Source organism: Vidua macroura, chromosome 1 (genome assembly GCF_024509145.1).
Source record: "Vidua macroura isolate BioBank_ID:100142 chromosome 1, ASM2450914v1, whole genome shotgun sequence".
NCBI classification, from domain to species: domain Eukaryota; kingdom Metazoa; phylum Chordata; class Aves; order Passeriformes; family Viduidae; genus Vidua; species Vidua macroura.
The window spans coordinates 83,323,436-83,349,097 of record NC_071571.1 but is presented as its reverse complement, the minus strand read 5'-3'; the positions used below and the strand labels follow the sequence as shown (position 1 = coordinate 83,349,097).

Below are 25,662 nucleotides of genomic sequence, written 5' to 3'. Positions count from 1 at the left end.
CTATCTTTGTGTATAGATGCTATTTCTTTTTTAAGTGTTAGTTTAATAAATTTTCTTTCTTTCTTTCTATCTTTTTTGGGGGGATGTGAATTTGTCCTGAAAGAAGAGATGGTGTAATGTTCAAGGGCAGTGGAGAGGAAAGTGAAGGGGGTAGTGGGAGGTGGTCATTTTTAGCACCAGAATCTTTCTGTACAGTAGAGATGCTCTCATTTCAGTGGTCACAGAAGGCAGTGCAGACTCTGCCATAAATAAATTTCAGTTCAGGTGATTTCTTTCTTTTTGGCCCAGCTCCTTGTTATGCAAAAGAAAGGATAATTATTTTGTCCTCTTAGGCATATTGTCATTTTAGCTTAGGAACTATCAGTCAGGGTCATTTTGCATTATGCATTTGCAGTACATTGAGTTTGTGATTTTGGTTGTTTTTTTAGTTAGTACAATAACAAACAGCTAATAATAAATTGGATATTGTTTTACAAAATACATTTTCAGCCATGCAAGCCAGACTAAATTCTCTTCATAAGAAGTCTCAGAGATGGGCTCTATCTAATAAATTAGTGAACATTTTATTTTCATGGAGTTAATGTTCAGGAAGAAAAAAAAAATCATTACAATATTTTCAGCTTTATATGTTAAGTCTCTTTTATGAACAGGTTTATATATTGTTTAAAATTAAGAAATGCAGCTAAATGCAAAAAACATCCAACCTCCATCTTGAGGCATTCCAACCACTGCAGCACCTCTGTTTTTAGATCCTGGATACTGCATGTTAATAAGGAAACTTATTTACAGCTGGGTATGATAATTTTTTTTCTTTATACTGTTTTCTTTTGGACAGGATCTGTATCACCAGTCATATGACTGCGTCTGTGTCATGTTTGCCTCTGTTCCGGATTTTAAGGAATTTTACACAGAATCTGATGTAAATAAGGAAGGGTTGGAATGCCTCAGGCTGCTAAACGAGATCATTGCGGACTTTGATGATGTATGTACCTACAACAGAGATGGTTTCAATCTTACTAACTCATGATATGCAACAGTCAGAAAACATACTTGGGCGGGAGAGTGGAAGAGCTGTCAGAAAATACTTACAGGGACTATTAAAGGAAAAAGAGATTTGCGTGAGATAAATCAGATACTGATCTGACATCATATTCAATTGCTTTTGGTTTGCTATAATGAGAATCCTATGGTTTTACCCTGTAACTGCTGCTCTTGAGACAGTTACATTACATGCTAAGGTTCTAAATATGAATGTCTAAAGTCAGGTGTAACTTTGTGTTATATCTGATCTGCACTGATGATTTGATACACAAGCAAATCAAAGCAAGTAGCGAGTATAACTACAGATGGATTGGGAAAAGGCATCTATAACGGCCTCACTGAGAACAGCATTTCTCTATAGGGAAGTTACTAGTGATGAAGATAAGAGTAAAAGGTATTAAAATAGTGTCATGACACAGAGAGCACAGTCTGCATTTGTGGATCTGCAGCTATAGAGGGTATTTTAGCAGCAAATCTATTTGGAGAGCATTGGATGTCCAGTGTTCAAAACAAACTGGGATATATGAACTAAAATCTTTGGATTTTAGTCCTATTGACATGGACTATTCTACTGGCATGGAATAGATACTTACTTTCAGAAAGCTGCGTAAAGCTTAAGTGTTGGCTGGTATGGTGATCCAGTTCCAATATCACGAGTGCGAAATCTACTGACTTTTAAAAGCTATATGTAAAATAAGATGGAATTTATTCTCACAACTATAAATTTCATCCCTTTATACTAAAAAGGTATTTTAGAAGACAGAAATTCCCTTTCCTTGGAGTTCTGTAACCATTGTTTTATCCATCCTTAAGTCCTTTATCCTGTATATATTTGTGAAGCCATTTGAAGTCCATACAGAAACTGTTCTAAGATTTGATTCTCTGATTGGTATAAGTGTAACAGGGCTGCTGATCTGAATAATGAATGACTGTCCTTGTTTTGCAGTTACTGTCAAAGCCAAAGTTTAGTGGAGTTGAAAAGATAAAGACCATTGGAAGCACTTACATGGCAGCAACAGGACTGAGTGCTACACCCAACCAAGAACAGTGTCAGGTACAGGAAAACATATTTCTGCTTAATAAAAAGCATATTCAAATGAAGGCAAAAATTTTGTTCATTAAGCTGCAGGTTATGTATAATAATGTGACCTAGTTTTTTCTTATTAGCATAGTATTGTACTGGACAAGCATATACTTTAGTAGTCTGTGAATTTTTCTTCATATTGCAGTTTGAAAATGCCACCTTTGCTAAAACAGGCCTTCTACTCTAAATACAGTACAGCACTTTATTCCTATGTGCTGCATCAGGACTGGATTTATGGAGCATACAAAAGATTGCAAGAATTAAAGTTTTCCATTGTGAGCTGGGAGAGATGATTTGCTTTACTAACTATACACTTATAGAACCCTCAGACTCAGCATTGAGAACATGTTCATTTCTAGTTTACTTAATATGGTAAGATTAGGAACTGCAGTCAGTGGAAATCCAGATCAGAGAAGCAATTCATAACTTATTCAAAAACCTTGCTTTTGCCATGATCTTTAGAGTACTACAGGTTAGTGACAGAGAGACAGCAATTATGAATCAACACAGTCTCTGCTAAGGATTAATGTGCTCTTGCCAAACTCATGTTCCTTCTAAACACAAGCAATTATACATGAACTATAGACCCTAAGGATCCTGAGGACAAATAATTATTTTAAATTAGCTCTGACATTTAATGCAGGGAGGTGAGGGGGATGAAGAAAATGCAGAACTGCAGACCGAAGATGGAAGACATTAGAGAACTCTCAATCACAACTAAAACTGGTGTATGCAGAGGAAGAAATTTATCATTTGAGTTATTTCCACAATCAGGAGATCCACAGTTTACCATTCCTTTGGTGATTTAGTTCACATTCTCAAAAGAAATCCACCAGAGCTCAGCAGCCTTCATTCCAGATTCCCAAAGATGCACAGATCCTGCAGTACCTAGTGTGGCAATGACTGACTGCTAGACATACTGCTGGGAACCACCCCCAGCTTAAAACAAGCATCCAAGGAAGACTAAGCACCTAAGTAAGGGGTCTGAATATATCAGCTAAACAGAAAACCGTCTGTTTTAGCTAGGAGTGAACTCCAAAGGAAACAGGCTTCATTTATCTAAACAGCTGCTCCGGCAAGCACCACTACTGTCCCACCCTAGGCTGATGCATGCACTCCGTGAATCATCTCTGAAGTTGTCATGTGTCCATCTCTTCTGTCCCTTTATCTCAAGAAATAGGGAAGATTCAGTAATTTCTCATAGAGGTCAATGAGTCCATGTCTTATGAAATCAGTCACTTGTCAAGATCCTACCTTGGGCTGTGGGACACCAAAATCAATTTTCACCTCAGCCTGAAAGGACTCAAAACAGCACTTAAAATAAGGTTACTTTATTATGTATGAGGAGAGATTAAGTCTACAGCCTTGATAAGTGGTATAAGCTCTGTAAATAAAAGTGCAGAGTGGGGTTCCCTCTTCCTCTTGTGTTTTAGTCATTTTCAGGTCTGTTAAATGTTCTCAGATGTACTTGCTTATCTGCAATATGAGATCAGTGGAAGAATTCTTAAAATTGTGAATTTCACTGGATCTTAAGCATTTTATAAGGGTGCTGAGCTGTGCAACAGCGAGAGGAAAGAATTTCTGTGGGGGCTGTCCACAAGCATTATTTATTATAAAAGGGAATACAATAGAAGCAGACACTTAGAGAAAATGAATTAACAAATTCTAGGCACACATAGATATTGAGTGCTTGTGGGATTATGCAGCAGCTAATCAGTCACTTGACAATCAAAATGTTAGATTAGGCATAGTTTGGATCTGTCTCTAGACTGCCTGGTTATACACAAGTGAAATGCATCCCATCTCTCAGTCATTGTTTGATCTAACTGATGCTGGACAGGGTACCACCTTCTACATTACTTCTGTGCATCTGCCTGCTCACACTAGGACATCCCTAAGGGCTTAAGTGTCTTCAAGTGTTCAGCATATTTTGGTTGTATTCTCACAGCAACCGAGGCTCACAAGAACGATTCTACACTGTTTGTTTGTCTTTTGAATTCAGGAGCCTGAACGACAGTATATGCACATAGGAACCATGGTGGAGTTTGCATTTGCCTTGGTGGCAAAACTGGATGTCATAAACAAGCATTCATTCAATGACTTCAAGTTACGAGTAGGTGAGTATCACAGGATTATTAGGAGAGCATCATGGACAAGGTGGGGAATTCAGTGTGACATACCAGCTGATTAAAGTAGTAGTAGAACTGCCCAAAAAGGGCCATGATAGTAAACAGCACCATCTTTACCCTGTTAAAAAGCAGCCTACGTGGTATTGCCCATCACCCCCTAGAATGTTTCAAGGCTAAACTTGGAAAAGAGCAGTATTCCTATTTAAAGAATGGTTGAAAAAAATGTGTTCACATGGCTCTGAATGGTTTTATGGTAACTCGGTAAAAATTACTGTAGAGGTTATAAGCCATACATTTTTGGAAGTTTACAAATACCAAAAGAAGACACAAGAAAACTCTAGACTGGGCTTTGCAAAACTATATAAATGGTTTTTCAGAGGACAAGGGGTCAGTGAGGCTGGAGTTTGAAGTATTTTGCATGTACTAAATTCAGGCAAGCACACAAAAATGCACTCTTTCCTTTGAACTGTTAGACAAGGGAGAGTATTTGCCTTTGTGATTCAGGTAAGAGCAAAGATGACTAGTTATTTATCTTGGAAAGAGATATCCCTTATGTTTCAGTCTCTAATTGCTTCTTCTTGTGGATCCTGGTATTTTTAAAAAGAAACAGACAGCTGCAGTAAGCAGTAGAAAGAATGATAAAATAAATGAATTCAGAGCTGGTCAAGAACCATATGTTCCAAAATGTTTATTTCCTGATAGCAGTACACAGCAGTTTCACAATGCAATATGTAACGTGGAAAGTGTGAAATTATAACAGTAAACAAATATTGAAAACCCATAAATTCTGTAAATGTGTCAGAAGTATTTGATTTCCAACAGTTATTCTCCTGTCTTGTCTTTTTCTTGCTGTACCGCTTGCTTTTCCTTTTCTCTGCTCCTCTCAAGTCTATTTCACAGTGCCACCCACTGGCAAAACTTGCTGTCTTCTGACTTGAAACGAGCTTCTTAGGGCACTCCTTTGTCAGTATGTTTTGTATTCCTTGCTAGAGCTAAAAATGACAAAGCAAATCACAAGTATGCTTCCTTCTCAGAGTGTTACAGAACTTGATGGTTCTGGCCATAACTGACATTGCACATACCAGCAGCTTTAGTACAGACAGAGAGCTGTTGGGCACCGGGGCTACATCTGCAAACTGCTTAAAGCAATACTGGGTCTTTTCAAGTGGGGACCATGAAGCAAAACAAAACGCTTACTTTGGATTTTTACTAATCTTCCTAAAGACTACAGAGAACTTAGACTCCTTTGCTTCATGAAATGAAAAAATGTTTTAGCTCTAAAAAGAAACACAGGCCCCAAAGTGGTATTTGTGCCACCATAATGCAACACAGGCACCACTCAGATCTTCTTCTCCACTTCCCAACACCTGATGATGAAAGATTCTGATATCCATACTAATTATAGCCACAGAAACATTTTAACAACTACTTCTGATCTAGTCCCCACTGTAAGGATTTGTACCCAACTGTCCTTTGTAAAAGGCTTCCTTGGTCAGCATCTAAGTTGGAATTTTTTGCAACTCATTAGAGGTTTCATCTTTCATAATCTTCTGTGAGTACCTGAAATGGCTAGTGTGACTTAGGAGGTACACACTGCTCTGATCTTGTCAGACAAAGGAGGAGAGCATCTAGATGACATTTCAGGCATTCCTCCCCTTCTACAAGTTGAGATGTTTGATTTATGAGACAAGCTCATATATGCTTTTGCAGAAGGTTTTGCACAGGTATTGCTTTCTTTCAGAAGAGAGGCTGGTGTGTTATTTTCCATATAATTTCATAGCTGGAACATTTGTCTGTGTTGTAGGTGACTTAATTTGGTTCCTTGTTTTGGGTGAGACTAGGCCATGAGCCCAGGCGGTAGGATACTTCAGAATGAGATATTCTCTGTCATTCCTGCTGAACAGTGTTGCATTTCATAGAATTATTAATTATTGCTTTGGATATGAGAGAAAGAGATAGACAATATCACCTTCTGATAGAGCATTCACCTGTAGTGAGAGTACTACTTTTCCAGCCATGCCCCAAAAACATTCATGTGCGTCATACAAAAAAGATGGAACACCAGCAGGAATGACATAGAGCAGCATATCCCACAATGCTTGGGTGGCCAGAACGTATCCCTAAGATATACTGGTAGAAGTTTCCTCAAAGGAGGAGGGATCTGAAGGTGAGTCCTGAGCCCCTGAGGTATTTCTCAAGCCCTCAATAGCAGTGGTTCAAGAAGGAGGTAAAAAAGAAAAATCCCTTCCTGCCCATTGTATTTTGTAGGAAAGTCCTACTGCACTGCCCCAGTTTCTGGACCATGGCCATACACATCTCTTTAACATTCCCTGCTAACCACATTGGGCTATCCAGCAGATGGCTTTTGTGGATTCCAGTCTTAGTTCCCTAGTGTTTTCTACAAGTTATATGTCATGAAGTAAAAAAACACATCCATGGCTCTGTTGTTAATGCAAAATGTTGCAAAGCCCAAGTCCCTTCATGCATTGAACCATGAGCACTTAGAAAAATATATATCTATTATGTTTAATAATTCATGTGTTCTGTGAGGTTGGTGGTTGGAGACAGGGACAACACACACACCTCCAAGCTCCATGTGATAAACAGCCTCTTTTATTGTTGAGAGCCTTCTCATATAGGGAGTTCAAGACTCCTTAGTCTAGACAGGTCATTGATCTGATCCTCCCACAGCCCAACTCCTGACCAGTGAGATGTCTGCAGCCCAGGATGGAACATGATAGGTGAAGTTCCCTGTCTATCAACCCAGGGCCCAGTTTACAGAACCAAGCTGAGTTTCTTATTTATCAGTACAAGCCAGCTTGTACAGTAACATATATCAGGTTCCATTTGTTATCTTGTAGTGTTTGCATCTTTTCCCAATTTAACTTCTACAGTCACATTTTCCAGGATTTCCAAGTGGGCTGATAGTGTTGTTGCTAGCCTGCACTGCCATGTTACATAGCAGATGAGCCAGCTCTGAGATCCATGTCCATCCTACAACCACATTTTCAGTTAACTGCGCGGATAAATCCCTAATGATGGTTTCTGTCAAGGAACTAACAGAAATCAGTTATGATCCATTGAGATAATTTTTATAAATCCAAATAACTCACTTGTTCAGGGTTTATTTCTCACTAGGCCTAACTTGGCTTTCCTGCTCATTGGTATGTACAGTTATAATTATAGTACATTTGATGCTGGTTATCAATAGTACTTTGGATTTTACCTCCTGGTTTCTTTCCTTACTAGCAAAATAAAACTCATTCCCTTTACAGACATAATATAGGTTACAAACTGACCACAAGATAAAAAATGCCCAGAGTCTAATGAGGGACTGTATTGTTCTATCATATTGTTCTACTCCATGCTTAATCAAATTATTTGAATACATATATTTATATTGCAGATCTTTAGGACAATTCTATGGTCAATCCAGCCTTCAGAACAAGGCTTCAAATTCTTTCAGCTCATTCACTTTAGTTTATTCTACATTTAAGAAGCCAAGAATACTATAAAAGTAACTTGATTGGGTCATCAACCATTGCAGAGGAGAGGCCCTTTTTACTACAAGTAGAAATTTAAAAAAAAAATTCTTGTATATCCGTTTCCTCAGAAGCTGCTGCTCATCCACAGTGTAGTTACATACTACATAATAAAGGCAGCAGAAGATTATTATTAGGATGCCAGTGGTTGAAAATAGCAAGCTACTCAGGATGGGAGGGAGCTGTAAAACTAAAATTAGATGAACTGACTTTTGGCATTTTTATGACTAACATTCTCCTGCCATAAATGGTTGATAAAACCATGATTAATGACTGTTTGCTGCCATACTCACTATCCAGTGAGGGTCAAATGCTGTGTTTATTGACTTGCTATATGCCAGATGCACTGTGTGTCCTTGTTTGGTGGATCTTCACAGAATCACAGAATCAGTTAAGTTTGAAAAGACCTCTGAGATCATCAAGTCTGGCCCATGTCAATTAGACCATGGCACCAAATGCTATATCCAGTCTGTTATTTAACACCTCAATAACTCCACCACCTGCCTGGGCACCCATTCCAATGTCTAGTCACACCTGAATGTGAAGCAATCCTCATATTGATCACCTAAATCTCCCCTGGCACAGCTTGAGACTGTTATCTTACACTGTCATTGGTTGCCTGGGAGAAGAGACCAACCCCCACTTACCTACAGCCTCTTTTCAGACAGGGAGCGATAAGGTTTCCCCTAAGCCCCCTTTTCTCAAGGCAAAACAACCCCAGCTACCTCAGAGGCTCCTCACAGGACTTGTACTACAGGGCCTTCACCAGCTTTGTTGCCTTTCTCTTCACTGCTAATGTTAAGTTCTGATGCTTTTCAGGTATAAACCATGGACCTGTAATAGCTGGAGTAATTGGAGCTCAAAAACCACAATATGATATATGGGGCAATACAGTAAATGTGGCCAGCAGGATGGACAGCACTGGTGTCTTAGATAAAATACAGGTAAGCCTTGATTTTGTGCTAGTGGGCTTTTACCTAAAATGGCAGAATGACTTAAAGTTTGGTTCACAGACAATTATGTGAGAAACTGGCAACAGCAGCTCTGAAAGGTGATGCTAACCACTAGCTTACCATCACTTCATTTACACAGCCTTAGTAGTTGTAGAATGATGGGGAAGCTGGGGTCTACTCAAGTGAAAATAAGCTCCTGAAGATGAGGAAAGTCCTATGTGAGGAAGAGTATTGTCCTTAGTTCCATTTATCTATCTACAAGCTCTCTGCTGGCAACCCTGGGTACAGATGGGTTATACCAAATTTGATACTTGGTGTGATTAGAATGGGCATCCAGCAACAGACTGCTTGAAAGCTTAGGTGTTCAAACCTCACCTGAGACCCTTAAAGACCTTATGAGCATTACAGCAAACCCCTTAAAGGTGACGAGAACATTATGTTATCTTCATGCTCCGGAAGAAGATTCTGCTCGGCTTTGTTATCAACACTGGCTGTATTACTGTATTGTTGCAGGTTACAGAGGAGACGAACAATGTCCTGCAAACACTGGGGTACATGAGCACCTGCAGAGGAATAATAAATGTAAAAGGAAAAGGAGAACTGAAGACATACTTTGTACATACAGAAATGACAAGATCCCTTTCACAAGGGAATATGGCATCTTGAAGATGCTTGTATGTGTCATCAATACCATATTTTCAGGAAAGTATCACGCACTTTTTAACTACATTTCGGCCCTTAACATGCGTGCTATTTTCTGGTATGTGGCACTTATTTTAATATGGCTGCAGAATAGTCCCATGAGCCATCATTTTGCACCTTGATATTTCTATGTTCAAGGACAGTTGTGATGTACGCTATAGGACTGGAAGATTGTACTGCTACTTGCACTGTTATTCAAAGAGAAGAAAAGAAGAAATAGGAATCAAAAGGAGGTAATGCATCCTGAAAGGACTAAAGGGAAGTGTTAGTGACAAATGCGGGGAAAAAAGGCAATAAAGCTAGGGGTGCATACTATTTCCTGATGCATGGTGTTTTCTGGAAAAAACAGTCGCTCCCCAATAGCATCCACTAATCTGGTATTAAAGTATACAGTATTGTAAATAAGTTTACTCTGTCCACACATGATTTGGATGTGATCACCAGTTGCATCTCATAGCCAGGGACACGTTGGGTGGTTTGCTGGCATTCTTTCTGAAGAGAGAACTAACAATGCTGGAATAGTTTTGTACAAACGTGTCAAATGTTTTGAAGCTTTTGTCTTTTGTAAGGTTAATTCATTAAAAGTTTATATGTACTTTGTCTTACTGTTGCTGTCTCTTAGTTCTGCTTCCTTCCTTGGCTTCTGTCACTCTAAAGCTGCGTGTTTTCTGCTGCTGCCACTGCTTTTTATTCAGTAGTTAGATGTTGAGGCAGGCTATGGCCAGCTATATCAACTGCCTTGGTCAATAATATCTGCTAGACGTGCTATTACCTTTCAGAAACTAAATCACCTCTACTGTCTTCAATCATGGGTGGCATCCTAGGCACTTCGCAGTCACTTACTACCTAGGTGATACAAAAAACTGACCTCAAATCCATAAACACAAGCAAAGTGGAGAATACTGAAAACAGTAGCAGTGCTGCTACTTAACAACTGGCCCACAGTGCTTAAAGAGTAACAAGGAGAAGCTGTACAAGAGAAGTTCTGTTTTGCACTTTGACAACCTCTTTTGCCCTTGCACGCACTTAACCTTCACAATGCTGAATTTTGTGGGATATTTAGAGTAACAATTTCATTTATCATTTAAAGTAATAATCTCATTTATACTCACTAGGACATGAGTAAAAATGCTACTTTGTGGATATTTGAGATTAATTTAAATCCCTTTGAATTAAAAAGTATCACACTTGCAGAGTTTCACAAATGAGCCAGGTGAAAGACAGTAAAAGTAAGTAGTTTTACTATCTATGCTCCCTTGAAGCACAGATAGTAACAATTAAGTTTTGCATTGTTGTAATAAATTATTTTAGTCATAGCATCCTAACAAGAAAATAATACTATTTACAAAATAGCGAATAATTACAAGATTTTTTTCTGAGGGATATCATATGAATATGGAGGTCAACTTATGCACTGTTACCTCTAGCATGTTATTGAAATGTAAAAGCATTCAGACTGCTCATTCATGAAACATACATATACATTTGTATAGCACTGGTATCCTTTTGGAAGTCCTCAAAATTATGGGTCACAAATACATGGCATCAGTCCAGTCTCAATGAATGTGGCACAGTTTACTCACAGCAGCCATCTGCCCACTAGTGAATTGGAATGACAGTAGATTTCAAAGTGCCTAATTTCATGTAAAAAAGACAATCTGAATTTTGATCCCCTTAAGCCTAAAAGCAAAATGCAAGTTATTTCACTTATGTTCGACATAACACACTTAATTTTTCATCCAGTCCTGGAGACTTTTAATCAGTAATTTTCAAGACAGGTACTCAGTCTAATACAATCTCATGAAAAATATTTATGTTGTCTTTATGATTTCTTCCTTTTAATTAATAACATAAATGTTTTCCAGTGGAATTAAAGACTGTTCAAATAGCTTACATGGCCGCAAACCCAATGTCTCAGTCATTGGCTAGCTGTCAGTTAGCTATGTCACTTAAGACTTCTAAATCCCTCCTTGCCATTTACTATAATTTGTCCTAGAAACACTGAAATAAGTTATTGATCTCCTTCTTAGACTTTGAATGTACTCTGGGCCTTTAAAATCACTGTGGTATTACCACAGGTCAACGCAATAATTTCTTACTGTGGATGAAAACCCCTATGTAAAATTGATTCTATTATATTGTCATATATATGTACAGCTTTCAGGTATAACCTGTGCATTCAGGATTTTGCTTTCATTTGTATTCGTGCTCATCATTAACAAACCTTGTGCCTAACTCCATAGCCTTGTTTCTGTGATTTTTATAAAAGTTAAACAATTTTATTTCTGTAAGGTATGAAATGTTAAAACATCTGAATGTTGGGGAGCTGACTAGTCTAATGAAATATAAAGAAAGATGTATATGTCCCCTCCAAGAGCATGTTGAAAATGCCCATGTTCAAAGCACTCATATTTCACTGGTGTTCTTCTCTCATTTTGTAATTGCATTTAGATTCTTGCAGCCAAATCCTGATAAAGAACAAGAAATTGAGCAAAAGATACACATATCTTTGCCCAAAGAAAGGTGCCTACCTTCCTCTCTAGCCTTCAGTTGCTGAGTATTACTATCTTTCTAGTGCTGAGAAGCTATTTGTATTTAATAAATACCTCTTGTCTTCCAATGCATTTTACATCTACTGTTTATACTGACTTATTTTTCCGCTGTCTAGTTTCACTTAAGAAAAGAACTTTATTCCCTCCTCCTGCAGCAATTTCAGCCTCAGTAACTGGATATAACACTACTCATGTATCAGCCCATAACCTGAAAAACTTAATGATGTAAATCAGTATTTGACATTCCATATATTCCACATCACAGTAAGAATCATCAAGTTCTACAGCTTCCATGTTGGTGACATAATTCACAGCTCCTTAGTGTACTGCGGAGTGTGACTTCCAAAAGTACAATGCAAATGCATTTCACACTGTGAGGCAGCAGCCAAAAGATCAATGTGAGAGTTGTTCACTGTGGTCTGGGGAAAAGAGAATCAGATGGGAACACCTGGTAAGCCTGCTAGAATTCTTTTTCAAAGTCAGTGCTTTGCTCCAATTTATGGAGGGCTACCAAAGGACAGGAAGAAAGATTAGACTTGCAGATGTTTTTATAAACTATGGAAATAGTTTGTATTACCTGCAAGTTAATGCTATTTAGCTGCTGTTTCTAAAGAGAGAAATTAGTGTCTCTCTTTATTATTTATGCTATATAAAAACCATTTTCCATATTCTTATATTCATACATGCTTCCTCCATTTTGCAAAATATTTACAAACCCTCCCCTTTTCCACTGAGACACAGGTAGTTCAGTCTGCTTGTCTTTAAAATAATGTGAGGGAAGAGCTGTTGCAACTCTTTTCTGTTTTGTTTTTAGAACCTCATATTGGAATAAATAATAAGCTATGTTATCAAGAAGCTTTTTATAGCAGAAGATGTACTGTTAAAAGATGTTATTATCTTGTACTTTAATACATAGTTTTCTTTCTTGTTGTGATTATATATGAACATACACTCATTTTTAATTTTCAGGTAGCAGATTCTAGGTGTAGATAGTACCCCTCAAGACTTTTTACAGGTGAACCCCAAACAATTTTAAGTCTAGGGATTTTTTGTTTTCTTCTTTATTTTTTGTCCAAATTAGTGGAGTGATTCTGAGGAGAAAATGTAGAATGAGATGTATGTGCCTTAAATAAAATATGTAACTAAGAGATCATTTTTTGTTCTTTGAAATAATTCAGATTTGTGTGGATTTGTCAAAAGTGGTATATAAATCAGCTATAACTAGTTCACCCTAAAGTTTGCTACATGTAAATTTTAAGCATTTTCATATTTAGAAGCAGGAATTATTCAGGGCAATGTAATTTTTGACTTGTCAAAATGCAAGACAAGGACATTTTATGAATGTTTGCAACTACGAAGATATGAACTCCTTTATGTTATAGGATGCCCTGTTTAAAACAAAGATTGTGCCAAGAATTGTTAGAAATTTTTTGGATGGAGAATTTTTCAAATCTATTTGTAGCCATTGAGATGCTCTTCATGAAAATCTCAGTTTTGACAGGAAAAAAATGCATGTGAAGTATTTCTAAAGGTTGATATTCCTGGGCTAGAATTTTTCATGTTTGATTCCAAAAAAGCATTACAAATAGCAATTTTTATGAAAGTTATGTCACCTCATGTATAAAAATGTATACTACTTACCAAGAGAGTTATTGAACAGACTATTGATCTGAATTGGTGCAGGTATCAGTCAGCTATATTGGCTTGTGTGGCAAGGTTTTGGTAGCAAGGAGAAGGGGACAGGGCTACAGGAGTACTCTCTGTGAGAAGCTGCCAGAAACTTCCCCCACGTTCAACAGAGCCAATGCCAGACAAGTCCAAGACCAACCCAACACTGGCCAAATTGAGCCTGTCAACAACAGCTCTGGAATAACATATTTAAGAAGAGATAAAAAATGCAGCAGAAATAGCAGCTGAAGAGAGGAAACATCTCTGGAAATACAGGGGCAACAAGGAAGGACCAGGAGGAGATGTTCCAGGCAGTGGAGCAGAGATTCCCCTGCAGCCTGTGGTGCAGACCATCATCAGGCAGCTGTGTCCCTGCAGCCCTTGGAGGTCCATGGTGGAGTAGAGATCCACCTGCTGCCCAAGGACAACCCCACACTTGACCAGGTGGATGCCCCAAAGAGGCTGTGACCCCATGGGAAACCTGTGCTGGAGGAGGCTCCTGACAGGACCTGTGAGGCCATGGAGAGAGGAGCCAGTGCTGTAGCAGGTTTGCTGACAGGACTTGTGACCCCATGGGGAACCCACACTGGAGCAGCCTGTTTCAGAAGGACTGCACCCCATGAAAGGGACCCATGCTGAAGCATTCATGACAGAGTGCAGACTGTGAGAAGGATTCACATGGGAGAAGTTCTTGGAGAACTGTCTCCTGTGGGATGGATGCAATGCTCCTGAAGACCCTTCCCATTTGAGGTGGGCATTCAGTCAGTAATTAGGATCTAGAAGAAACAAGCACTTCTGTGAAACAACTGGCTTGACCCAAAGCTATGGGAGTAGAAAGGGGACAGGTTTTGAGCCATTTTTGTTTCAGCCTCTTTCAAGGGCCATTGAATGGAACACATCTGGCAAAGACTGTCTCCCCTTCATGGCTCAGCTGAAGGTCAGGGCCACATGGCAAACTGATGCATGTTGAGGTCAAAGAGCTAGGACAGGAGAGGGCTTGCTAAGCCTTAATTTGACAGCAGGCTGCCATCTCAGCTCTAAGTGACATAAGGTTAAAACAAGTACCTCAGCTTGTAGTTAGAAAACAGCTACTGTTTTTCCTGTGTATCAATGCCCTGTCCAGTTATATGTCACCTGTCCTCATGTCCATCCTGTATCCCAGTGTTATCATTGTCTCTTTTGTGTCTCCTCTCCCTGCCTCCATTATTCCTTTTAGGAAGTTTTTTCAGAGTTATTCTGAAATGTCAAAAGAGTTTGACATTTCAGAACAGTGACCCTGCCTTTGAGACATGCTATGGCTATAAAAATATATACCAACGTGATCGAAACTCAGATACCTTAGCAGTGGAACCTGAGGGGGTATTACTACTCTCCAAAAGGGCAGGCAGTTGAACTTCTCAGCCTTAAGACACCAAATTCAAACCAACTTTCAACACTTTGGTCTCTTAGCTCAGCTGTATTTGAATGCATAGTTTTCACCATATAGACTAAAACTGCACTATTGTTTACATGTTCATATTGAAATTACTAAGGAAACACACTGACCTTCCTTCGTGCCATTTTATAACACAAACCAGCATATTAATAAAGTCTGGTTGCAACTGGAACAAACGCCCCTGGGCATTCATATCCTGCTTCTGGGGAGTCTGCAAAAGGTGACCAGGAGGAAAAGCCTTTGGAAGTTTCAAATAATTCTAAAAGGATTTATACCTTCACTGGGAGGGAAAAATTAAGTGAAAAGCATTGTTTTTAATTGTTTCATACGGGGGGGGGGGGTGGGGGGGGTGGTGGTATGGCAAATCTGTAACAAGCACTTAGCAATATTTGTGACAATCTGTATTGCATCCAGATGCTATAATTCAATTTAATTCCATCAATTTAATGTTAATAAAAATTAGCTACATGAGAACAGTAGAAAGAAAACGAGAGAAATCTTTCAGATCTGACTTCAGAGCTCTTGCCTAGCTTAGTTGGTATCTCTGGTGAACAGTTTCTTATGGCTCTATTTATAGCTGCAGTTTCAGCTGAATTGCTTTTCATAAATGGGCTTGCTATCTCTCTGTGCTTGGACTAAACTACAGAAAAGCACAGTGGCAAGCAGGTCTCTGCTTAGGAAGCTGATGTAAGGCAGCTGTTGGATTTTCAATTCCACTGCTCGCTTACACTGTGCTAATTTGGCCCGTGCTACAGAAAGAAGAGGGTCTTAATTGGTAGAGGGACATTATTAGATAAGCAGATGGAAATTGTCACAAATGATTAAAAAAAAAAACACCCACACCAGTCTGCAGATTATAAAGCCTCCATGCTACACTTGCAGAGAAGCTGGAGTGTGTGTAATTCAGTGGATTTATAAAGGGAGAGTGGTAGCTACATAATAGCAATGAGACTTTTGTAGGCCTGAATTATTGCCTCCAAGATTGCCATCTTGTCTCCAAGATGCTTGAAACAATCAGTTGTGAAGATTTACAGTACTCTGAAAGTTGTAGGATTTAAAATAACTGTTGGATGTTTGGTAAAATTCAAGATGCCCAAGAGTGCTATTGTGAAAGTGCTTACCAAAAGATACTGGTAGCATTAATAACAGTAATGCAGTGCCTACAGGACAGTAGCTCTACACCTGTAGTTACAGACAACAAAGGTAAACTAAACCAAACCACTCACAGATCCCTAAGGACCACAGAAGAAGCAGCATGGGCATAGTTAGATATATGTATTAAACCAGGATAACCATGGGGTGAATATCAAAACTAGGAGCCAGGTGCTACTAGGGCAGAACAGTTTTACAGTCAGAGATTTATACCCAGAAGAGTTATTTTCAGTGTTCCCAACACAGGTATATGGAAGAATTTTCCAACTGCACTGCAGGAAATGGCTGAGCATCCTGTGCTGCGTTCTGCACCTGGGACAGGTCAATGCTGTATGTACATACAGCCCAAGGAATGAGATGCAGGAAAGCAGTGCCACCTGGGGGTCCTGGTAGATATCAAGTTGAACATGAGCCAGCAGTGCCCTGGCAGCCAGGAGGGCCAGCCCTGTCCTGGGGTGCATCAGGCACAGCATCGCTAGCTGGGGAAGGGAGGGGATTGTCCTGCTCTGCTCTGCACTGGGGCGGCCTCACCTCGAGTGCTGGGGGCAGGTTTGGGTGCCACAATTTCAGAAGGACATTAAGTTGTTACAGAGGATCCAGAGGATGGCAACAGATGGTGAAAGGTCTGGAGGGAAAGTCGTATGAGGAGCAGCTGAGATCACTTGGTCTGTTCAGCCCAGAAGAGACTGAAGGGAGATCTCATTGCAGTTACAGCTTCCTTATGAGGGGAAGAGGAGGAACAAACACTGATCTCTTCTCTGTGGCGACCAGTGACAGGACCTAAGGGCCTGAAGCTGAGTCTGGGTAGGTTTAGGTTGGATATTAGACAAAGGTTCTTCACCCAGAGTGTGGCTGGGTACTGGAACAGGCTCCCCAAGGAAATGGTCACAGCATCAAGCCTGACAGAGTTCAAGAAGCACGTGAAAGCCTGTGCCCGAGTAGGTGAGCTACTATCCAGAGAAGCCTAAGGTCCTCACGACACTGGCTCCTTATTCTGGTGGAAAGTCCATGCTGCGGTGTGGTTTTATTCAACTTACCCACTTAGAGGGGGATTTAGAGCCTAGTGCAAGCTGTCACAGAAAAAGTCCCGTTCGGCTAGGCTTTGCACCAACCTTCGTCCCCAGCTTCCCAGAACACAAAGGACCAGGGAGCTGGAGCCGCTGCAGAAGACTGAGACCAAACCTCAACTACCGGCTGTGTAGGAACTCACACTTCAGGCTTGACAGAGCTCTGCGGAACGCCCCGAGTCGCCGAGCACCGGACCCATCCGCGCCCGGGGCCGGTTGCTGCCGGGCTGCCCGGGCCGCGGGGCCGCGGGCGGGCCCGGCGCGGTGCCCCGAGGGCGTTGCCGGGTAACGGCACCCGGGGCAGCATGGCCGCCACCGGGACGCGCTTGGCACGGGAGGCGCTCGGCAACGCGCCGGGGAGGAGGCGGCCTGCCCTCGCTTCCTTCTCCGCCTTCAGCTTCGTCCCGCCCAAACGGGAAGGGCCTCCAGAGCTCAGCTATTTCGGCCGGCCGCACAAGGTGAGGGGGTGAAGGGAGCGAGCCGGGGACGGGCGGGGAGCAGCGCAGGCGGAAGGGACAAGCTTTCCCCGTAGGTCTCTGCGCAGTGTAAACCCTCTGCTTGGACCCGGTGCAAAGCTCCGCCCTCATCATGAGCGACCTGGTCAGACAGGTACCAAAAATCGTCATAGCATCATAGAATGGTTTGAGTTGGAAGGGACCTTAAAGATCATCCAGTTCCAACTCCCTGCCATGGGCGGGGATACCTTTCACTAGGCCAGGCTGATCAAAGTCCCATCCAGCCTGGCCTTGAAAACCTCCAGGGATGAGGCATCCACAAGTTCTCTGGGCAACCTGTTCTAGTTCCTCACCACACTCACAATGAAGATTTTTTTTCTGATGCAGAAATGTGGCACATAAATCCATATCACTAGACTATCTAACGCTAAAATAACAGGTTTCACCATCAGAGGCCTTTGCAAAGTGTATTTGCTACTTGTGGATGGCAAATGAGGGTAAGGTCTTTCACTGGAAAACAAGAGAAGGCAGAGACATTGCCAAAGATTGAGGATGAACACTTGTATCAATGAAATGTGAGGCATTTTTAGGAGAAAAACTAGGAAAGGCATCATCTGTCACTAGGGTTTGATGCAGCACCAGTGGATTTTGTCGTAACACACACTCTTGAGAATCCTTTAATAAGAAACTTCTCCATTTTCATTTGAGGGAAAAGATTTTCCATGTGCATTGCATAAATTTTCTGCATGGTCAGCTTTAATAAAATCAATAGAGCTACTCAAAACAATAACATCAATATATGCCTCTGTAACTGGATGCTTCTGAAGGTGGAACACTGCCACTCAACATGTGGTAACTCAAGTGCACTGGCAGGGAGCCTCACTCCTCACTCTGCTGAGTCACCATTGTTCCTCATTCTGTGCTCATAATTAAAATCAAAAATGAAAGCAATCTTACACATTCTGCCTCAGCTGAGCTACAGTTCCTGGGTGGTGAACTTTTCTATAAAGTGTCATGTGAGACATTGAAGTTAACAGGCTTTTTTCTCAAAAAAAAAAAAAAAAAAAAAAAAAAAAAAAAAAAAAAAAAAAAAGTATAAAAAAGTTCTGAAATGCCTATTATGTCAGTGTAACATAGCAATGCTATAGCAATTTATAACAATAAATACAACCCATGAGTCCTCTCCTCACCCAAGTGGCAAGCTGCTGAATGCACCAAGCACCAGGCAGCAATGACTGGTGGTTTGTGAGAGTTTGCAGGTCCTGTGTCCCTGGCATGTGGGCAGGGTACAGACCAGAGCACTGTGCTGGGTATTGAACGAACAGCAAATTTCCTGCATTGACCAGGAGGCCCTGCTAAAAGACAAGAAGATTTCTCTCGTGACTCTTTTGTGTTGATTCCAGCATTACCTTGGCAAGGTGATCTGAGCCAAAGCTGAGTGGGCACAGTTGGTGCCATGCTTCACAAAACAGTAGGGAGAGCACAACAAGAGTAAGGCAAGGGCAGGTCAGAGGGCTGGAATGGTGCTCTTGGGGCTGGTGGAGCTCACCAGTCTGCACAGAATTAGCAGCCATATGGTAGAGTTTTTCCTTACAATATAGTCTGCTTTTACACTCACAACAGCCTGGTTTGTGAAAAAAGCTGCTCCAGTGGCATGGAAACAAAAAGTGGTAACAGCTGTTTAATAGGTTTTTCATAGCCCAGGCCTTGGCCACAGGGGAGGAAGCAGATTCAACCCATTCTTCTGCAAAATCTAGGAATTAGATAATTTGAATATTTTTATTTATAGAGCAAAAGGAATCTCATTCCTTTTTGCAGCTGAAATACCTAAAACCAACCATGTGTCAGAGAGTGAAGCAGAGAGAAGTAGGAAGAAGATGGGCTCATTGCATGGCCAGAAGCCAGAAATTCCTGCCTTTTAATCCCTTGGCTGACAATTGCTCCCTGGGTTGCTTTACATATATTACTGTAGCCAGTGTGCCTAGTATTTCCTCTTCTGAGATGTGGAGAAAGCTATTACCTATTTTATGTATGTCTGGAATACTAATGAATGCTTGCAAAGCATTTAGCTTTAGCAGCAGTACACAGGGGATGCCTACCCTGAGTGCACATTTATCATCAGCTCTGTGTGACTCACTTGCTCTGATGGGTTTAAGAAACAGCTTGCCACCACCACTACCACCCAGACCAACCAAGTTATCATTTACAACAAAGAGAAACAGCTGCAGAAAGTTATCAGTGTATTGAGCAAAGAAGTGTCTCTAGGAATCTGGCAGAAAATCTTAAAGAGATATCTGAGAGAGCTAGTTTTTGATATAACAGACTGGCTAACTGTCTGCGAGTTCCAGAAAGGATGAATTTTCTGCTCTGACATGAGCAACAAATGACACTTACTCTTTCTTACTCTGAAACAAGTAACAAATAATGCCACATGAATACCAGCAAAGAGCAAAGAACATTTCTGGTGGTGAATACAAATTAAATGCCCACTGAATGAAACTGGTACCCTGGGAAGGAGAGGAGAAGCAAGGAAGCACAGAAATAATCATGGAGATGACAAATCACGTGCAGGGTGCTCTTGAATGTGCCTGAAATCCTCTGAAGCTCAATGATTTCTGAGAAGTGAAGGGATAGATAGGGTAAATACAGAATAATTTCTCCTCTTGGCAGAAGCAAGTATTGGAGATACCTTTATAAATAAAGCCTGAAATTACAGCAGTGTCTCACTAGTGCTGTTAACTATGGTTAACTATGGTTTCCTTTTAATGGAACCATTATAACCTTCTTGACCTGCCATGACTTGACTATATTTGGAGAATACCACTGTAATTTGAAAATCTCAAAGTACATGAGATTTTCAAAGGTTAAATTAGACACACTGTAAAATTAGAGGACAAAAAAAGCCCAACAAAATGCACCATTCTTTTAGTCAGCCATGCACAAAGCCAGTGATGATCGATATTTTTAACAGAATATCAACCCTTAATGAAGTTCAGTAACAACTGGCAACATATTTCAGTAGGGGATTTTCTGTTTGGTGGTTTTTTTTTTTTAGAAGTTTTTTTAGTTTTGAAATTGTTTTGATTCCATTTATGAGAACTTCTTGACTGGATTTCACAAACACCTTTGTTAGAAGAGCAGATCTTTTATGTTGCTTATTTGGATGCAAACTATGTCAACAGTTGAACAATATTATGGCTTGGGGTTTGCTTTATTTTAATGCCTGACATATGTGTTTCATGCATACCACTGGATCACAGGATTACCTCTGTGGCAAATTTCTCAATTCTACTTTAATCAGAAATTAAATTATATTTACAGTGCAGGATACCATTGTCTGTTTGAAAGTTCCTGTTTTGCTTTTACATAATTGTGCCAGATAATTTAGGAAGGAGAATATTAAGTGCAGAAAATTAAAACAGATCAGATCAATTTCCAAAATTACAACAGATTACAAGAAGTAAATTGCCACAAGGGAAATTTCAGAGCTGAACAAACTGTAATAAATGGTACCACATATCATTAGGTAATTTTGCAAACTATTCAAAAGGACTGGCCCAAACTTCCTAATGAGGTCTGTAATATTACAGTTGTCATCATCTAATGCAATATATGCACTATTTAAGTAATGATTTGACTACATGTATTCTGTAATCTGTAAAGTAAAGCAATTATGTGAATCAGCCATTTTTCCCCTTTTCTCAAGACAGGAGATTTTTTCACCTATGATGCTGTTTTTAGAATACCAGAAGGTTACGACCAATATCTTCCACGATGTGACAGAAAACACGCAAAAGGCCGTGGCCTTAAAATTAATGAGGAGGTAACCCTTTAATAAATTCATAATTATCTTTGTTTAAGGTTTTGTACTTTTTGACATGACTGGAGGCTCTAGGCATTGTTTTACCCTTTATAATGTAGCCCATATGATAAGAAAGGAATTGGAAGGAGGACATCAGCCTGCAGGTTTAGGAGAAAGCATTATCCCATGAAGACACCCAAATTAGCTCTTGCTCTTTCATATCCTGAAGATTTCCAGGTGACAAGACATATGCAAGTTAAAGCTAAGGGGAAGAGTGCACTCTTGCAGAGTGCAGGGTGTACTCTGAACCATCTGTGCCCCTCGAGAGTTGTACTTCAGGTGGTTCTGCAGTTATTTCTGTGGTGCTTAAAAACTCTTTTCCCTGAGAGCACTGGATTCAGAGGCCATGACATCACTACTGTCCTCTGACACCCAATGTGTCTATGCCAGCATTTGCTGAAAAAGCCCAAGTCTCTGAAGCTGGTGAATTTGTTAGGAAAACCTACACCAGATTGCCCTGCAGGAAGGAAATTCATAGGGAGCTACTGCAAAGGTGTGGTCAATCAGAACACATGGACATGCCTGGGAAAAGATGGGCAAGCATTTGAGGCCAACAGAATCTGGGTTTGATGTGCAGCCTGATAGGTAAATACTCCCTTGGAAACAGAAATACTAAAATATATTTGCATAAATGTATGTGGATGTATTTTTTGCATGCAGCATCTGAATAATACACATACATACAACTGTCTCTATATATAATTATATTTATGCATACACACACATAACTGCACATAGAGGCAGAGGCTATCAAAAAGCAAATGAAGTGTAACCTCTGTGTACTAATGACCTCCAAATCCCAACTGGTTCATGGATGTAAAAGTGATGGGTAAGCTAGAGATGGCTGCCTGCTTTGATGGTTATATATTATAGAGAAGGAAGAAGAAGACTGACACAAGAGTTCAAATTACTCTAATTTCTGTGCAATAAAATTGTTGTTTGTTTTTTTTTTTTTTCTGACAAAGCCCACTGCTTGGGATTCAACTTACTAGCAGTTATATATGCCAGACATTTCAGTGCAAGTGTGTAGCCATAATGCCCTTCAACTCTATCAGACAGTGCAGGAAGCATTAGATGCTCCCAAAGGAATGCCAGGAGTGCCCATTAGCATCACCTGCTCATGCCTAATAACTGCAAATCTGTCTATCTATGTAAATTAGAAAATAAACTTTTTATTTAAACAAAACAAAGACAACCTCCCTCCCCTAGTACCAAGCATATTTTTCAAGTGGGAAATTTATGTAGAAAGTTCATCAATATAAAGTTACAGCTTTTTACTGAGCTCTTGTATCAACAAAACTCACTTTCCTATTGGCTTTCTTCCTAGAGCAAACTTGTATGGGCCAGAATTCATACCAGCTGTGCTGGGCAGTGCACACAAGGGACTATCCAAACAGGTGTCCCTTAATCCAGCCCTTTAATTAGCATGGATACACATCAAACCCACAGTTATTTCACACTACAACATGATCCTCCTGCATGTCATGACACCCAACACTGGATGTAACCATAACTAAGTGCAGATCACATACTCAATTCATCTTTATCACAGTGGCCCTCTCAGGCTTTATGTAATAATAACTAAATTATAAAATATAATAAATAAAAATACCACAATTGACATCTTTCTAGCTCAACACTGAACACAGACAGACTGAACCCACAACAGCTTTACTTGAGCTGGAAAAAAGCAAACCACTGCCAGTAAGCCCCTCATTTCCTGCAGGTAACCTGGGTGCAGGGAATTCAGGAAGACAGTTATAGAAGCTTGGTTTAGCTACATGCAGCTGAGTAACTGCAGTAGAGTGTGTGCTCAGGGCTGCCATTGCTGATTGCAAGTGCTAACAGTGCTAGAATTACACACTGCGAGGGCGGGTAACAGGACGCTTCCCAGCCAACTGTTGGAAAGTCTGAAACCCACTGAATGCCAAACCAACAAAGATGAAATGCCAGTGTGCACAGTCAGTACTGTGCTACCAAGGATGCTGAAAACTGATTTTAAATAAACTTACTTATTTAAAAGGAACACAAACTATTGGAATTACATATTGCTGCCTGTCATTAGCACTGTAAACCCTGAATTTCAAGCAAAGTCTTTCTTGATGGTACAAAGATTTTTTAGTTTCTCAGTTTTCAGCATTTATCCACAACTAGGGCAGGGGAGGAAATTATCTTAATTTTGCCTGCCAGTCTTCTTGACTTGATTTTTGTTCAGCTTAGGGTTAAAAGTTGGTGAACTCAATAGCTTTTAATAGGGTGGAGTAAGGTGGGCAGGAGAACTGGGAGATAAATGGTTGTTTTGAAATGAGCTTTTGTATTGAGTGGGTTGGTTAGTTAGTTAGTTTGTTTGTTTTTAAAAAGTGTTTACAGCATCTTTCCAAGAACCTCAGGTTCTATCCATGAGGCTGGAAATGTCTCTTAGCTGACTGCCGTGCTGTGAGATCCCGCCAATCTGTGCTCTCACCAGCATCCTTGCAGGACATAAGTGCTGATTTGCTCAGGCTTGTGTCTGTTGTAGCAAAGTAGTCATTTGCTTGGACTTGAACTATGGTGTGGCATCTGCATTTTGTTTCACCTTTTAGATACTATGTATATTATAAAACTAGAAAAACACATTGCAGACCAAGGCCTACTGTGTTAGTCAGTGTGCAAACATACAAGCAGCCTGATAAATCTGAGACCTTTGGCTAGGGAAAGAAAAATAAACAAATCCTGTCTTTCCCTTCTGACTCCATAGCTCCCTGTTCCTCTAACACAGGAAGGAACTGCAGATTGCAGATAGTGATTGCACAGCCACTTAAAGTGCAGCTTACTAAGAACAAGCTTAAAATCTTTTCTTGGTCAGGTTGTTTTTCATCAAGTCCACTTTCAATCATGGTGAAGCAGTTATTTCTGTAATCTTACAGCTACAAGTATTTTTAGTAAAACCTTTCATTGTGCAGAAATAAAGTAGTATATGCTTTATTTCCTTCAGGGAAAGCTTGCATGGGCTAGTGGTTGCTCAGGGTTTGTCTTTAGGCTTTGATTTTTTACATGCTGTGCTTTCTCTGAATTGTGCAAGCAGGGTGGGTGTTCCTGTAACAGGGGGCACAAATCTCTCCTATTTTTCAAAAGAATAATGCAATTCAGTGGATAAGAAAAATAAAAATAAAATTTGTGCTTTTCTAGCATTTAGTTACCTAGTAATCACATGTGTATGTATGTATTTGTGTAAAAAAATTACCAGTCCACAGCTCCATATCTTATCATCTTGTCATCTAGTGACACATTCATGTTTCACTAAGATAAAAATAACATAAAAAACGAAGGCAGGGATAGAACAGTAAGCTAAACAAATACACATGCATATTGCAGATGCTGTACAGTTCTGTCAGTTATTTTACCCCTGGCCACAGCACATTTAGCAATAGAAAACTGCCATGTTTTCTGTTCACCCTGTGATTTTCTTCTAAGGCGACTTTTGTGTTTTCACAGGAAATGGCAAGACCTGTTCCTGTGCTGACATCTTCAGAGTATGGGAAGCGCATACATAAGCCCTTAGACCCAGCAACTGGAGAGCATGCGAGGGTTTATAGCGTGTACGCAGCAATCTATGGGGAAGGCAGTCGCCCTGCTCAGTGAAAAAACCTTCTCCAGGCCTGGATCCATGGGAAATCTCTTGTATCTGTCATCGCCAGTAACATTTCTCTGGGAAAAAATCCTAACACTTTGAAAAGCAATATGCTGCTTTTGCCTTTTCCTCTACAGTTTATTTAATGAGAATGATCTGGATTAAAAATAGGGTGAAATAGCAGCTGCACTTTTTCTCATGCTAATTAAAATGCATGTCTTCTTACATTCTCATTAAAATCTCATGAAGAGCAGCACCAACAAGAAATTTTTAGAACATTTTAGGCAGCAATGCTGGGAATGAGACCTATTGGGTCAAAAGCTCTGTCTGCAATTCTGGGCACTACATCTACCTAACCATTCACAGACCTAACATTTTAAACAAGCTTGTTCATCAAGATATCAGTAGTC

General features: G+C 40.1%; 2 protein-coding genes and 1 long non-coding RNA gene across 4 annotated transcripts in view; 2 read left to right on the top strand and 1 right to left on the bottom strand.

Annotated features, from left to right (window-relative positions):
* Positions 1–12,080, top strand: part of ADCY2 (adenylate cyclase 2) — a 204,211-nt gene extending 192,131 nt beyond the window's left edge. For both annotated transcript variants that reach the window (XM_053971425.1, XM_053971419.1), the window contains 5 exons: positions 836–982; positions 1,988–2,095; positions 4,128–4,242; positions 8,616–8,740; positions 9,263–12,080. In XM_053971425.1, coding sequence (XP_053827400.1) covers positions 836–982; positions 1,988–2,095; positions 4,128–4,242; positions 8,616–8,740; positions 9,263–9,415 — 648 coding nt within the window. In that variant the 3' untranslated portion in view covers positions 9,416–12,080. The remainder of the gene's footprint in view (positions 1–835; positions 983–1,987; positions 2,096–4,127; positions 4,243–8,615; positions 8,741–9,262) is intronic.
* LOC128804046 (uncharacterized) lies at positions 4,914–17,602 on the bottom strand. Its single transcript, XR_008435916.1, has 2 exons — positions 17,296–17,602; positions 4,914–5,246 (listed from the first exon to the last, which is right to left on the bottom strand). It is a non-coding gene; the product is annotated as an uncharacterized LOC128804046 (long non-coding RNA).
* On the top strand, positions 17,595–25,435 carry CFAP90 (cilia and flagella associated protein 90). The gene is made up of 3 exons (XM_053971464.1): positions 17,595–17,783; positions 21,487–21,603; positions 25,117–25,435. Exons 1-3 carry the CDS (start codon positions 17,631–17,633, stop codon positions 25,261–25,263), a joined length of 417 nt encoding a protein of 138 aa, XP_053827439.1. The 5' UTR covers positions 17,595–17,630; the 3' UTR covers positions 25,264–25,435.
* Positions 25,436–25,662: the final 227 nt, after the last annotated feature.

What these genes read in the sequence shown, in the direction of transcription:
- CFAP90 (XM_053971464.1), top strand. Translation starts at nt 17,631, where the DNA reads ATGGCCGCCACCGGGACGCGCTTGGCACGGGAGGCGCTCGGCAACGCG. An exon ending in ATTTCGGCCGGCCGCACAAG is followed by an intron (nt 17,784 to 21,486) that starts GTGAGGGGGTGA and finishes CCTTTTCTCAAG; the next exon opens with ACAGGAGATTTTTTCACCTA. An exon ending in GCCTTAAAATTAATGAGGAG is followed by an intron (nt 21,604 to 25,116) that starts GTAACCCTTTAA and finishes GTGTTTTCACAG; the next exon opens with GAAATGGCAAGACCTGTTCC.